The sequence below is a fragment of the Corvus kubaryi genome, unplaced genomic scaffold (assembly GCF_017639235.1).
Source record: "Corvus kubaryi isolate FWS band 111438036 unplaced genomic scaffold, C.kubaryi_AGA036_p1.0 127, whole genome shotgun sequence".
Lineage (NCBI taxonomy): Eukaryota > Metazoa > Chordata > Aves > Passeriformes > Corvidae > Corvus > Corvus kubaryi.
In genome coordinates, this window is record NW_024580662.1 from 1,819,836 (window position 1) to 1,834,508 (window position 14,673).

Here is a 14,673-nt window from a genome sequence, read left to right on the forward strand (position 1 = left end):
GGAGCACTGGGGCCCTGGGATAGGTGGGGAGTGAGCTCTGCCCCACAGCCCAGCTACCCTCCCAGGGTATTTCCAGGGTAGAGAGATCCTGATTCCCATGGGGATATTGTACCAGCATAAGTTGGGCCACCAGGTGGAAAGCAGCTCTGCAGGGATGGACCTTGGGATACTGCTGGGCACTGGCTAAGGCAGGAGCCAGGGATGTGTCTTCACGGCAGCCACCCAAGCTGCAGCAGGCAAAGCTGGGCAGGGAGCACTAGGGGAGCCATGCTGCTCTAGCTAGGATCACCTGGGCAATCACTCACCCAGACCTGCTGGGGTGAGTCCAGCAAAGAGCCGTGATGGTGGTGGAGTGACTGGAGCACCTGTACTGTGTAGTGTCTGCAGGAGCAGGGTCTGCTGAGGCTGGAGCAGAGGAATTTTGGGGGATCCTGTTAATAGCCAGGCAGGGAGGATGCAAAGAGACAAGAGTTTGTCTCTTCCCACTGATGTTCAGTACTGCAACAAAGTACAATGAGCACAAACTCGGACATGGGAGGTTCCTTTGAACATCAGGAAACACCTTTGTACTGTGAAGGTCAGGCAGTAGTAGGACTTGCACTGGGAGGCCGTGGAGGCTCCATCCTCAGGGATACTCAGCCCTCGAACAGGTGTGGTCCTGGGCCATGGGCTGCTTCGGCACGGGCTGGACAGGACAGTGCTGTGTGTCCTGACTGCACGCAGTGCACACTTGAGCAGGGACACGGCTACAGCCTGTGCGGGACACACACATGGTTGGGCATGCACGGCACATGGGCATACGCTCACACACACGTGTACACGTGTGCTCAAGGTAAGTGTGCAGGCACCTGTGCATACCTGCACGCACCCAGAGCCGTGCACGTGAGAGCACACTCATGGGTGCCCAGGGAGAGAGCGCGTGGGGTGGGAATGCGTGTAGCACGGGCCGCAGGAATGGAAGCGCCAGGGCTGGGGACTCCGGCCGCACCCCGCCGCTCTCCCCCGCGGTGGGGCGGGGCCTGCGCGGCGCGGGCCAATCAGCCCCGGGTCCGCCGCCAGGCGCGGGGTTAAAGCCGGGAGCGGGGGGCGGAGCGGCGCGGGGGATGTGGGTGCGTGCGGCGCTGGCTTGCGCGGCGCTGTGCGCATGCGCGCGCGCTTGGCCCGGCGGGGCTGTGTGTGCGCGGGAGCTGGCGGGGGCGGGCGGCGCGTGGTACGTGGCGTTCCTGAGTGCCGGCACCGGGCCCGTGCTGGTCGAGAGCGTCTGGGCCGCCCCCGGCCGCCTCCATGCCTGCTGGGCCCGCCGCGATCCGCGCCTCGCCCGCGCCTTCCGCGCCGCCTGCGCGCACCGCCCGCCCGCCGCGCACGGGGCCGCGCTGCGCCGGGCCCTGTCCGTCCTTTGGAGGCGCCGCGCCGCCTGCACCGACCCCGTGACGCCGGGACCGCAACGCCGCCGCCGCCGGGGCTGGACGCTGCCAGGCACGCTGTGGTGCGGCGCGGGGGACTCGGCGGGGAACTGGAGCGAGCTGGGTAGGGAGAGGCGGGGGGCGGCGGTGGCACCCGGTCTCCCTCCCCTGGGCCGCGCTCATCGGCGCCTCCGCAGGGCTGTTCCGCGGCCCCGACCGGTGCTGTCGGGAGCACGACCAGTGTTGGGCGCAGATCACGGCGCTGCAGTTCAGCTACGGCATCCGCAACTATCGCCTGCACACCGTTTCTCACTGCGATTGCGACGCCAGGTGGGCCCGGGGCCGGGGGCGTGGGGACAACGGGGGGGCCTGGGGAGCCCCGCCCTCCTCACCGGTCCCTGCCTGCAGGTTCCGGCGGTGCCTGCTCGCCATCAACGACACCGTCTCCAACATCATCGGCGTCACATTCTTCAACCTCTTGGAGGTGCCCTGCTTTGTGCTGGAAGAGAGCGAGGAGTGCGTCCAGTGGCACTGGTGGGGCGGGTGAGTGCCCGGGTGCCCCGGCCCTGAGCGTGCCCTGCCCCGCTGCCTGCCCGGTCACGGCTTGGTTGGTATGCAGGACCTCACAGTACATGGTGTCCCCAGGTGTGAGCGTTATGGTGTAGTGCCTCTGGCCAGGATGGTGCAGCAGAGTCAGTACCACCCCAGCCTGCCAGCAGAGGAGAGGGGTAGCCTCACTGTGCAGCCCCCAGACAAGGGAAGGAATTTCCCTAGAACTGGGCGTAAGCAGCTTCGACAGCAACTGAGGGTGAAGCTTGGGCGCCGCCAGGCATGGAGACCTAAGACAGCCCAGCAGCTGCAGGGCCCAGGTACCCCTGCATTGGCCAGGAATAAGGCTGAGCTTACAACCAGGCACCCAGCAGTGCAGTGGCAGCTAGAGCCTGGCCCCACAACAGCATTGACCGTGTCGGGACAGGATCTGGTTGGAGCAGAGCAAAGGGCTGGAATCTCAGCACACCCTTGGTATGGCAGCATTGGGCCTAGCCCAATCACAGCACAGTGTGGAGCCACACCCGTACCTGCTGTGAAGGAGCGTAGGCAGCAGGGTGAGCTGGTACTGTGGGCAGCATGTGCACACCTCAGGAGGGGTGGCCCAAGGCCTCAGGCTGGTGGGGTCATGTGCTTGGGGTGCCTCTTACCTCCCCACTCTCCTCAGGCCCAGGCAGGGGGTGCAGGTGCAACAAGCATCTGGGTAAGTGTGAGCACCAGATTGCACCCCACGAGGTGAGGTACCAGCTGCACAACGTGGACAGCCGGACACTCCTCCACTGCAACTGCACACGCAGGTGTGAGTCCAGGAGTAAGAGGGCACTGTGCGCATACACACAGTTGGGGATCAGAGGAGGTGGGATGCCTGCCCTGGCCAGCACCTGCTGACGCCTGCTCTCCTGTGCCTGCAGGCTGGCACGGTGCCTCCACAGGGTGAGGGAGTGCAGTGACATGGACGTGGCTGTCCTGGCTGACCACATCACCATGGACTGCTTTGTTCTGGAGCTGCTTGCTGCCTGCAGCCCAGGCAGGGGGTCACAGCACAGGTAGGTGGGGAGGTCAAGAGGCCAGGGCCTGTGTGGGGCAGGAAACAGCAGTGCACACAATGGCCCTTGCTCTGCCATGCCACAGGCAGGCTGCAGGGCAGGGGCAGTGGATGTTGGTGCTGCAGGGTTACATTGATGGTCACAGCTTTGCTTCTTTGACAGCTGTACCACAGTGACCAGGGCTGTACTTGTACCTGCACGACAGCTCAAAAAGACTCTAAGAGGCTGGGGCCCTCTGCCTGTGAGCTCCAAGGCCAAGCATCCACACTGGAAGACACAAGCCAAAGGAGGCACCTTCTGTGAGCAGTGCCAGCATCTGGTCATAGAGCACACACCAGGTACTTGGCCCCACACAGTGCCTCGATGATGCCCAAGCAACGCTGCCTTGGGAAGGAAAGGGAGGAAGATGTGCTGTGCTGCAGCCTGGAGCTGCTTGGGATCTGGTCCCCGAGTCAAAGGATGGCACTGAGCATGTCTGCTGGCATGACTGCACAGAGCTGAGGACCACAGCCAGAGCAGGCAGAGAGCCTGAGAAGCCTCTCAAGGAACTGTGGCTGCCATCCATGAGCATCAAAAGCAAGGGGAAAGAAATAGGAGGGCTCAGGAATGGGGAAACCCATTGTCCTTCCTTGGTGTGCTCTGGGGCAGGGGGGATGGCAGGGTCCCCCACTCCTAGACTGGTGACCCTTCAACTGGGGGGCCTGAGCAGTAAGGTGTGACACTGACCTTCTTGCACAGGCAAAGTAGGAGGGCTGGGGTCAGTACCTGCATGCAGCAGAAGAAATAAAGGGTGGTCAGAGCATGGTGTATGGTGCAAGGGCTGACCCTGCTGGCCCCCTCTTCATGCTGTGGCCCCCACCCTGGGGCTGATCCTGCCCCCAGCAGTGAGCACAGTGCAGCTGGGGTGGGCAGAATCATTTATTTTGTCACTTGCACTATGTTCAGGCTGAGGCACAGTGGTAGAGCAGGGAAGGAGCAAGCTTTGATCTCCAGGGTACCCTGTGGTGGTCCTCACTCTGTGCCCATCGCCATTCCTGCCAGAGCCCTGCCCTGGCCTCTTGTGCTACCTCAGGTGTGAGGCCAGCACTCCTCCCATGGGATAAGAGTCCTGCACTTGGAAGTTCATGAGGGGTTCCCCAAACCATATTAGACCAGCTTTGCCCACCCTCCCCTGTGTTGTCACCTCACAGCCCTGCCCAGGGCAGGAGCTTGGGCTGGGGGCAGCAGGGGGGGCCTCTACCTGCCAGGCACACAACAGGGGTGAGTAATCACTGCAATAAATAAGGGAGGGAGTGTCTCAGCAGGAAAGTGGCAGAGGAAAGCACACAGCAAGCGCGCTATGGGGAGGAGGGAAGGAACCACTGCATCAGTGGCCCATGGCACAGCTATGTCTGTCCAGTTCCTGGGGGTTGCGCCCCTCCTTTGGGGAGGTGCCACAGCCTGGAAGGCTGGTGGGACTCATTTTCCGGCAGGGGTAATAGCCCTGGTCTGCGCTCTCCCACCGCCGGCCCAGGGCCTGGTCAATCATTTCCAGGCGCAGTGCGGGCAGCAGGCCTAGGTTCCGGGGGTCAGCCCTGGCCAGGGGGCTGTCAGCAGAGACACGCCGAAGGCCACCTTGCTCCTCCACAGTCTGGTAGAAAGAGCTGCCCTCCAGGCTCTCAGCTGCCTGTCCCAGCTCCTTGCCTTTGACTCCATGGTACCCCAGCTCTTCCTGTGGCAGATGGATTGTAGGGATATTCCTGGGGAGGCTGCGACGGCTCTGGGGTGAGGGACTGCGGCTTGTACCCCTGTCCCGGCTTGATGGCCGCAGGATGAGGCCCTGGAACTTGGCCAGGCTGGGGCTTCGGCTCCGATGCCGTTTCATCTTGCCTGGGCTGGGGCTGCGGGATTTGGGGGCCAGGAGGACAAGTGTACTGTCATCCTCTTCTGAGCTGCTGCCTGAGCTGTCTGTGGAGCTGCTGCCCTCCTCTGACCTGGGTAGGGAGATCTGCACCCCTGCATCAGCACTGCTGGCTGACACTCACAGGGGATTGTTGGGTACCACAGCAACTGACCTCCCCCATCCAGAGACTCCCCCACACCCATTCCCCCTCCCCCTCACCTCTTGCCTGTGCTTACCTGAAAGGGCTCAGTCACACCAGCTATGCTACTGGAGGTGTTGCTGTAGTATCCAAGAATGTACTCGCCATTCCCCTTAGGCAGTGCTTCTTCAGAGAACATCACCTGCAGCCCAGAGACACCTGATGGGCACCAAGGTTGGCACAGAGGTGCTCCCCACCCCACCTCCAGCCCCAGCCAAAAGCACAAATCTCTACTGCCAACACCATGAGCCTGCCTGAGGCTCAGCACAAAGCAGTAACGAGGTGTCTGCCTCCCCCATCCAGGGGCACAAAGGGATGCACCATGGGGCAGAAGTGCCAGCAAGACAGCAGGGCTGGCCCCAGCTCACCTGTGCACACAGCTGCTTCTCCAGGCAGCGTTCCCCCTCATCACTCCTGGCCCAGACATATGACACATAGTCTTTAGGGTGCCGAAAGCCCACCTGTGCACATACATAGGAGAACACAGGTGAGTGGGGCAATGTGAGCCCCACTCGGCACCATCACCCTTTACTCTCCTCTTGCTCAGCCCCCTCTGCCTCACACAGGATGACCCAGAGCTGCCTTGCACCCCCCCACGTGTGCCCTGGGGCCCTGTGGGGCCCACAGAGCAGGAGGAAGAGGGAACTGCTAGACCTGAGCCTCCTGAAGCAGGACCACGTCATGATGCCAGGGGGAGGGCACAGCTCCATGCCCTCACCATGTTCGCTGGTGGGGGGTAGCTCAGAAGGGACCCCACAGTGCTGTGCAGTGCTCCCCACTCCCTCCAGCCCCAGCAGCCCCCAAGCCCCTACCCGGTAGAGTCCTATCCAGTCCCAGGAGCTCCGGTGGAAGCCAACAGCCATCTTGTACCTGACAACTGCTTGCTCAGGCCTGCTCCACTCGTCAGCCACATAAATCTCAACCTGGGGCTTGTCCACCTTGGAAGCAAACTGTCAGAGACAGGTACATGGTGAGCAAGGGCATGGCAAAGAGCTGCCTTTGTTGCCCAGGGCCCCTGTGCATATACCCACAGAAGGCCCCACTCAGGGGCAAGGCAGCTGAGCTTGCCAAACAGAAGTAAGCCCCACACACTGAGATGCCCCTGCAGGGCATCCCAGCCCTGCAGGTCCTGCCTGTGTTCCCAGCAGCCCTGGACAGTGCTCACCTGCACAGCGAAGATGGCAGCTACTGGCTTGTGGTCGCTGACCGTGTATTCCATGTGACTGCAGTAGCACAGCTGGCTCACTGACAGCACACCCTGGCTGGGCCGGTGCCCACCTGTGCCCCACCCCTTGCTGGGAGGTTTTATCTTCCACAGGATGCGGTCAGTCCAGGCAGGTTTTCGCTTCTTGGCACTGCAGGGCACAGAGAGGCATCTCTTGCCAGGCAGTGGGCTCTGACCCAAACTGCCTCCCCCGGCACTACACCACATGTGGGCAGGGGATGCAGCTCATCTTGGCACTCCGCTCAGCACAGCTGCAGGGACAGACCTGCACTGGTACCAGCATTGCCATCACATCCCAGTCCAGCCTGTGCCCACCCCAGCATGGCTGCTCTCCTCACCCATCCACACCAGCACCCACCCTGGCTCTGAGTCCCACTGCTCCTGCATCTCTCAGCCCCACCTCATGCCCAGCTCTCCTCTCCTACCTGCTGTCGTACTTGTTGGTGCCCACATCAAACTTGAAAGTGGGTGGGAAGTTCAGGGGTCCCTCCTGGAAGCCTCTGAGAACAGGCCAGGTGCTTTTGGCAATGTTCAGCTGTGGGGAAGAGAGCACATCAAGGAGCACAGCAGCCCCCATAGCCAGACCCCTCTGCAAACACCACCAAGATCTCTCCACCCTCACACACTGTGACATCCCTATCCCGTTCCTGCTAGCTCCCACAGCTCTCAGGGTTTGTCCATCTATGCCAGCAGCTACTCTGTAGACTCAATGCCTCAGCTCTTCCTCACTCACTGATGAGGGAAGTGTGCCCAGTTCCATCCAAACTGACCTGAGACTCTGCTGTCCCTTCCTCTCCCCAGAGACATGAGAGCCAGGGCCCTTCCTGTCCTATGGGCTGCAAGAGGACATGCCCTGTCCCACAGCTGCATGGGCAGTTTTGGGGAGAGTCAATCACTGCTTGGGATCCAGTGTAGGCTGCCAGCATGCCCGTCCCTCACCTGATCCTTCTCCCAGAGCTGGCTCAGGACATTGCTGTCAATGGCATACTTCACAAAGCAGATGTCCAGGCTCTCGATGCGGAAATTGAGGTCCCCAAACCAGAACACGAGGCTGTGGATGGGAGCGAGGGCAACAGGCTGAAAGGGCTGAGGCTACCAGAGCCAGCACAGCAGGGGTAAGATGTCCCCAGCCTAGGGGCAGCCTTATCCCACAGCCCAGATGCTCTTGGGAACACTGGCACAGGTCAGTGCTCAGCTGGCAGCCTGGCCAGCCGCCAGGATTCTGCAGGTAGGACCAAGCATCATTAGCCAAATGGGCCAGACTTCCCCAAGCTGAACCTGAGGGTGAAAATGTCCACAGTGAGGCACCCGTTGGATTCAGACAGCACAGCCAGGACACCAGGACAGTGCTAGCCCCTCTGCCTCACTGGTCCCAAACCCCAACAGTGCTAGTAAGGCTTGAGCTGTACCAGCCCTGAATGTGATGAGACCAAGACCCCTCTAAACACCTATCCCACCACACTGAGTCCATGCTGGGCCAGCTCTGCATGCAAGACCTGATCTCCAGGCTGTGCTGGGATGCAGGGGACAGACCCCAGACCCTACATGGATGTGGTCAAGGACTGGGACTGGCAGTAGAGCCCAGACCGGGGAGGAAAGTGGTGGGGTACGCACTCATGGTCCAGGATGCCGTTGGCCACAGGCCCCTCAAACTGCTGCATGTGCAGTATGGTGGCAAAATCCTCCTTGCGCTGCTCTGCCTTCTCCAGGTGTGCTGGCAGGTGGCAATTCAGGAAGCAGACCATGTGGCCGAAGATGGAGAGACGAACGCTCACCCCACCCTTGTTGCCCTGCACCAAGAGGATCCCATGACTCCTTGGGAAGCCAACCCCCTGCCATCTCCCCCCAGGGCCACACTCACCCAGTATCCCCCCAGCCCTGTCCTGGTGCAGTCTGTCTGGATGTCCTGCAGGAAGGGCAGGTGGTAGTACTTGGCAAACACCAGCAGGATCACACCTTGCATCCGCACTGTGCTGACCTGGAATGGGAGCAAGGGCTGGAGGTAGGATGGCAGAGAGCCTAGGGACAGCAGGACAACTTCCCCTGCTCCAGGCCATGGGGCAGCACCTCCACCCTTCGTGTGCCTCCCCATCCCACAGGTGACTAACAGCACATTTGGTTCAGAGATCTGCGCATACCCTCCTGAACACTGACAGCCAAACCTGAGCCTCAGTGATACTGGGCTTATGTATGCTCTGAGGCAAATGCCCTGGGGAGCTGAACCTGACTGGGGAAGCTGAGCCTGCTCAGAGCCTTGCAGGCTACTGCCAGCAGCACAGGCCGGTTCCCACATTCACCTCCTCACCGTAGTTCAATGTAGTCAGCAACAAAGTCACCTCAAAGCACCAGAGAGGAAGCATAAGCACAGGAAAGGGAGCAGAGTGACACAAGCCAAACAACTCACTGGGTGAGATGCAGCAGCGGTCCCTGCTGCTTGGATGGCTGTAGGCTGTCTCTCCAGCCAGCTCTCCCACCGCACCTCCCTCAATCCTGCAGTCCAGCTCTCTGTCTCTGTGTCCCACCTGCCTGGCAGGCAGAGAGAACACCAGCTGCCAGCTCCTTTGGGACTCCTTACCAGGATGAAGTGGAAGGGGCTGAGCACATCCATGAAGAGTTCGCTCCACTGATCTGTGAAGAGGGCATCCTTCAAGCGCTTGTTTATCTTGGAGTTTACCTCCTGCAGCCTGAGAGGAAATTTACAGGTCCTTCAGCCACACCAGGAAAGCATCTGTGTCCCAGTTAGTGAGAACTCAGGAGAGGTGCCAAAGCACAATGCTGGGCAGCAGGACAGGGTGTGAAGGGCAGTTCAAGGGAAGACATTGATTTTAGAGCACAAACCAGCCATGTCTTTGCTCCAGTGATTCTGGGCCATGTGCTGGCAGGAGGCACAAGTGGCCCTGAATCCAGGAGGCCTTGGCCCTTTCTAAAGCAGAAGCAGTTAAGCTGCACAGGGTTGAGCAGAAGCCTGAAGCCCATCTCAAGGTGCAAGAGGGCTTACGGGGCCTTTCAGTCAAATTAGTCTCTACAGAGAGGTCATGTCCCACCAGCACCAAGCGTCCAGATGTATTTGAGCAATGCAGCTCGGAGCAGCAGCAACCAGAAAGTTAATAGTGCTCCTCCCAGCTCAGCAATTAATGAAGAGAGGGAAAAACATCCATAGAGAGTAGCACAATCAGGAAATGTCTTGCCCAAAAATATCGAGTGCTTGGAGCACAAAGACACAGGTCCAAGGAAGGACGCAGCCAGGCAGAAATGCCAGGAAGCAAGGAGTAAGCAGGACACCTTGCCCGGGCCGGAACATGGTCCCAGCAGGTCCCTCACTGTCAGCTACACCCCTTACCCTATCCATGCAGCTCAGGTTGACCTCTGCAGCCCACACAAACTCATTCCACTGGCCTGCAAGTCTGAGGGGACTGGGAGGCTGGCTCCAACACAGCATCACAGCCCTGGCAGCCTCAGCCCTTACACCACTATGCTCCTGTGGCTGGGAGCTCTGGGGCAGTCCTGGAGGCAGATCCAGCTCTTCCACCTCACATCTATAGGCAGAGGCTGCTTCCTGCTCCCTGTGCAAGGACCACACATCCCTGGCCTTAGCAGGAATTCACATACCACTGCAGTCCTTGAGGGACAGCCACCCTCACCTCACCAGCCTCACCACAGTGCTGTGGCACTGCCCTGCCAGCAGGTCTATGTACCAGGGGCATGGAGCCAATCCAGCCACGGGAGAACAGCAGATCTATGCCCTTGAGGCCTGCATGCCACATGCAAAAGCAGAGAGGAGAATGCTCCCAGAGGACTTAGCCAGGCGAGTCAATTGCCTTGACAGACCTGACCCAAGGACCACCACGGCTCACAGCAAGAGCAGGGCTCACCTGGCCCAGCATAGGCAGCCTCAGGCTTGATGAGGATTCAAGTCTAATCAGTACTTAAGGGTTTCAGTTCCTCTCAGCACTCCCATTCTACCAGGAGCTGATTCTCCATCACCTTTTCTGATATGCTATCATTTGTGATGCACACTCCTCCCTACTCCCCATGCCCCATGGGAGGCTGAAGCTTCCATTCCTTGTCTGCCAGAGCTCTGGGGATTCCCCAAAAAGGGGATTTGCCAGAGGGGGGGGAGGGTAAGGAGAAGGGGAAGCCGCACCTCATTCTCTTACCCGATGGCGATCATGTCCACATCGTTTGTCTCGCCCGTGTTGAGGTGCAGCAGCGATGTCACATCATTTGGGGGCATGGCTGTACCTACGTTCCAGGTGACCACTGTGATGCTTGGGAGGACAAAGGAAGAATAGGCTAACATGGGGGCTTGGAGGGGTTCTCTGTACCCCTGTTTAGCCCCCAGCTCTGCCAAGGAAGCTTTTTGCTGGCAATAGAAGTAGCCAAGGCTGAAGCTTAGTCATGGCATATACACCAGGTCCTTAATTCCCATATGAGGGAGACAGGTCCTTGCCTCCAAGGCCCCCCAAGATCTGCACCTGAAATTCTAGAAATCAGCACAAAGAGCCCTTGTCTTCATCACCACCAGCTAACACAGGCAGGCTGGCACAGCAGGCAGGCTGCAAGACAGGGTGTCTCTGGAAAACCGCTTCCCCCCCTCTTCTCCAGGAAAGCTCAGGTTCCCGGGGAAAAGGACCCGGATCTCTGTTCCCAGCCCCTGCCAGCCACAAAGGCCAGGGCAGCACATGCGACAGCAGTGCTGCAGCCCCGCAGCGGTGTCCTTCACCAACGCAAAGCCACATCCATCACAACACATTAATGCCATTGCGCACGGGCACCAGCAAAGGGCCCGCAGGCTCTTTTGATAGTGACAGGAGGAGCCTCAGACACAAGGGACACGTTTCAATAGGGAAGGAGAGCAGCGCCACGCTAGCCCCAGTGCTCGGGGACAGCGGGGGTAGGTGGCACCCACTCTGCAGTCGATGTCTCTATCACGACATCCCCCACGAACAGTGGGTACCAGGCATCCTCCCCGCCAGGAGCATGCCTGCAGCCCCGCACGCCAATCCTGCTGAACCCGCCACAGTGCGAAGAAGGGGGCACCTCCAGTGCACAGCGGGTGCTGCTCCCACGGCACTGCGCGCCCCGTCCCCGCGAGCGCCCCGCAGCCCCACTCACCGGAACGTGCCGTCCTCCGGGGCCCGGTCCGGGCAGTCCGGCAGCGGATCGCAGACATCGCCAGGGCCGAGCCGGCCGAGGGGCCCGGCGAGGACGGGTAGCTCGCCCGGCTCCGCTCGGGGGGTCAGGCCCACCCGCCCGCCGGCGAGGAACTCGCTGGACACGGCCTTGGGCAGCGTGGGGGCGCGGGGCATGGCGGGGCCCGCCCAGGCCGCGATGTGGTCACTGGACTCCGCCTTGGGCAACATCTCCCGCCGCTCCGGCGGGCCCGGCGCGGGGAAGGCGGCTCGGCCGGGCGCTGCCGGGGACGGGGGGCCGCCCGGGACGGGGGGCAGCAGGGCCGGCAGCGGGAGCCCCTCCGGCGGGGTCCGGGCCGGAGGCCGCTCCTCGGTCCCTGCGCGCCGCGGGCAGCCGTGCCCGAAGGGGTCGCACGCGGCATCCGGTCGGGAGCTCCTACGGCCGCCCGGGACGCCGCTGCCGAGGAGAGACGCCGCCGAAACCCCAGCATCGGGCGGGAGCCGAGCCCCGCTCCCGGGGCCGCGCGAGGGGCCGGGTCGGGACCCCGCGCCGGCGGCCGGGCCCCGGTCGGCGCTGCCGCGCCTGGCCGGGTCCATCGGCAGGAGGAGACCGGAGCGGCCCCGACCCAGCCCCACGCACCTTGCGGCCCCACCCCGTGACGCATCCACACAGTGACGTCAGCACCTGCCACCTGCGTGGCGCCTTAAAGGCGCAGAAGCGGCCCCGCCCCTCGCGCACCTGCCGCCCCGCCCAGCTCACGTGACCGCTCTTGCCTCGCTCCCTCCCTCTGCTCCCGAAAGCCTTTCCTTGCGTGTGCGCTTCTGTCACACCTGTCCTTGCGCACCTGTCCTTGCGTGTACGCACCTGTCCTTGTGCATGAACACGTGTCCTTGCACACCTGTCCTTGCAAGTGCACCACATTGACCATGGGCTCAGCGTCTCCTCGGGGCAAAGCAGGTGAATGACATCCTGGGCTGCGCTGGGGTGTTGTCAGCAGGTCACAGGACGTCGCGAATGTGCCTGTGAGTGCTGTGTCCAGTGCAGAGCTCCCAAGAGCAAGTCCTGGAGACATGGACATGCTGGAGGGAGTACAGTGAAGGGCCCCAAGCAGGAATGGCTGGAGCATCTTTCATATAAGGATAAGCTGTGAGACCTGGGACTGTGCCTCCCAGAGCAGAGGAAGCTCAGGGGGATCTCATCCATGTAGATAAATACCTGAGGGAAAGTGTAGGGGCCAGGGATTGGCTCTACCCAGGAGTGCCCAGTGGCAGGACCACAGGCCACAGGCACAAACCAGAGTGCAAGAGGGTCCCTCTGCATGTCAGGAAACACTTTCCCCTGGCCCAAGATGCTTAGGAAGGTGTGCAGTCTCCATCCTTGGATATTCACAAAAACCACGTGGAGACTGTCCTCGGCCCCTGGCTCTGGGTTACCCTGCCTGAACAGGTGATGGGACCAGAGAGACCCCAGATCTGCCTCCATCCTCAGTCAATCCAAGACCCCATGACCTATGTATGGGATGTGCCTGTGCATGGGTGTTTGTGTGCAGCTGCAGTGGGGGGCAGGGGTTTGAGATGGGTGTGTGCAGGGGTACATGATGGTTTGCACATGGATGTGCCTCAGATGAGTGTGTGCAGTGTGTGCATACAGCTGGGTGTACATGTAGATCAGCATGTGTGTGCACACCACTGCACATGTGACTGAGGTGCTGGTGTGTTCCGGTGCACTGCTGTGTAGGCTAATATGTGCAGCTGTAGGCATGGCTAGGAGCAACTGGAAGGGGGGTAGCAGTGTGTCTGTACCCATGTGCTATTGTGAAAACTGCGTATAGATGTATGCAGGACTGTGTGCACGCACCTGTGCATGTGTGTGTGTACAGCTGTGTATGCAGGAGGGTGTGTGAGTGTGCACAGCTGTGTGTGTGAATGCACACACTGACATGGGTGTCTCTGCATGTTTTTGCACTATGTCAGTGTCAGTGTGCCTACTGTGGATGTGTGCAGTGCAGGTGTCATGGGGGTGTGTGCGGTGCAGGTGTGTGAGATGGTGTTTGTGGTGTTGGGGTGTGTGGTGTTGTTGGTGTGCATGTTGGTCTGTGCACATGGTGTGTGGTGTTGGGGTGTGTATATTGGTGTGTGCTGTTGGCATGTGTGTTGGCATGTGGTGTTGGGGTATGTGGGTTGTTGGTGGTGTGTGTTTTGTCTGTGTGTCAGTCTGTGCACAGTGTGTGTGTTGCTGTGTGTCTTGGGGTGACCTTATGATGTGTATCCCATATCGCTGCCTATGCCCAGAAATTAATTTTTGTGCCTTTCTATGCCTCTAAACTGAGCCTGAAAGGGGGAAGGAAAAAACTGAGCAAAATTTTCTCAAAGCAGTTTGCAGCTCGTTCAAGGTTACAAAAAGATAGCAGGTTTTTTTTTCCCTAGCTGGGGCAGGGGAGGGAGGAAGCACCCGGCTTGTTTTTTCCAGTCAGTTTTTGGCCAGTTTTTCTTCTTCTTGTTCTCCGGAGAGAGACTGAGAGTTGGACTTTGGATTTCCTTCTCTGGAATTCCAGATTTTTCCCCTTTTCTACTGGACTGCTTGATTGCTGTAACATCAGAGCACATCGGGAGGACTTTCCACCGGGCACAGAGGGCCTGGCCCCGGCCCAAGCCCCAGCTCGAGGAGACCAAAGGGAGGACTCGAACACTTTCCCAGGTTTTTTCCTCTACCGCGAAAGATTTTACCATCTAACATTATTTTCCTTCCCATGTGTTTGTTAAATAAATAGTTTTATCTTCTTCACTTTCCTTCGAGGAAAATTTTTTTTTTCCCGAACCTGGTGGGGGAGGGGTGGTTGTGCCTTCTCTCAGAGGATATATATTTCTAAATTTGCCCAAACTGGAACACTGTGTCTATGTGTAGTTGTTGTGTGTGTGGTGTTGCACAATGGTCTGTGCACAATGTGTATATTGGTGGTGTTGGTGTGTGGTGTTGTGTGTGTGTATTGGTGATGTTGGCCTCTGTGTGTCGATCTGTGCACGGTGTGTGTGTTGCTGTGTGCATGCTGCTGTGGGTGGTGCTGTTGGTCTGTGTGGTGCCGGTTTGTGCACGGTGCGTGCTCGCGGGAGTTACGCGCCACTCACACGGTGCGTACGTGCGTGCGCATGTCCGTGTGTGCGAGCACGTGTGTGCGCATGTCCGTGCGCGCGTTTGTGTGTGCACGTGTTTGTGTGCGCGAGTCGCTGCTCATGCGC

At 60.0% G+C, this 14,673-nt stretch overlaps 2 protein-coding genes across 9 annotated transcripts; one reads left to right on the forward strand and one right to left on the reverse strand.

Annotated features, from left to right (window-relative positions):
* The first annotated feature begins 1,103 nt into the window (after nt 1–1,103).
* On the forward strand, nt 1,104–3,803 carry PLA2G3 (phospholipase A2 group III). Its single transcript, XM_042022908.1, has 7 exons — nt 1,104–1,527; nt 1,601–1,733; nt 1,812–1,946; nt 2,049–2,509; nt 2,620–2,749; nt 2,864–2,998; nt 3,161–3,803. The coding sequence occupies exons 1-7, from the start codon at nt 1,104–1,106 to the stop codon at nt 3,363–3,365; spliced, it is 1,623 nt and encodes a 540-aa protein (XP_041878842.1). The 3' UTR covers nt 3,366–3,803.
* Nucleotides 3,804–3,898: 95 nt separating this feature from the next.
* On the reverse strand, nt 3,899–12,082 carry INPP5J (inositol polyphosphate-5-phosphatase J). 8 transcript variants are annotated; one of them, XM_042024144.1, is made up of 13 exons: nt 11,420–12,073; nt 10,462–10,572; nt 8,880–8,988; nt 8,166–8,282; nt 7,919–8,094; nt 7,244–7,355; nt 7,075–7,140; nt 6,730–6,839; nt 6,245–6,434; nt 5,892–6,029; nt 5,448–5,540; nt 5,117–5,221; nt 3,899–4,985 (listed from the first exon to the last, which is right to left on the reverse strand). In XM_042024144.1, exons 1-13 carry the CDS (start codon nt 12,031–12,033, stop codon nt 4,365–4,367), a joined length of 2,562 nt encoding a protein of 853 aa, XP_041880078.1. In that variant the 5' UTR covers nt 12,034–12,073; the 3' UTR covers nt 3,899–4,364. The 8 variants fall into 8 exon arrangements, with proteins under 8 accessions (XP_041880078.1, XP_041880054.1, XP_041880098.1 ...); XM_042024120.1 differs by having other exon boundaries at nt 8,709–8,988; XM_042024175.1 differs by having other exon boundaries at nt 4,420–5,017; nt 8,709–8,988; nt 11,420–12,082.
* Between the last annotated feature and the right edge of the window lie 2,591 nt (nt 12,083–14,673).

What these genes read in the sequence shown, in the direction of transcription:
- PLA2G3 (XM_042022908.1), top strand. Translation starts at nt 1,104, where the DNA reads ATGTGGGTGCGTGCGGCGCTGGCTTGCGCGGCGCTGTGCGCATGCGCG. An exon ending in GGGGAACTGGAGCGAGCTGG is followed by an intron (nt 1,528 to 1,600) that starts GTAGGGAGAGGC and finishes GCGCCTCCGCAG; the next exon opens with GGCTGTTCCGCGGCCCCGAC. An exon ending in CACTGCGATTGCGACGCCAG is followed by an intron (nt 1,734 to 1,811) that starts GTGGGCCCGGGG and finishes CCCTGCCTGCAG; the next exon opens with GTTCCGGCGGTGCCTGCTCG.
- INPP5J (XM_042024120.1), bottom strand. Translation starts at nt 12,033, where the DNA reads ATGGACCCGGCCAGGCGCGGCAGCGCCGACCGGGGCCCGGCCGCCGGC. An exon ending in CAGGGCTGGGGGGATACTGG is followed by an intron (nt 8,095 to 8,165) that starts GTGAGTGTGGCC and finishes CTCTTGGTGCAG; the next exon opens with GGCAACAAGGGTGGGGTGAG. An exon ending in AAGGGACAGCAGAGTCTCAG is followed by an intron (nt 6,840 to 7,074) that starts GTCAGTTTGGAT and finishes TCTTCCCCACAG; the next exon opens with CTGAACATTGCCAAAAGCAC.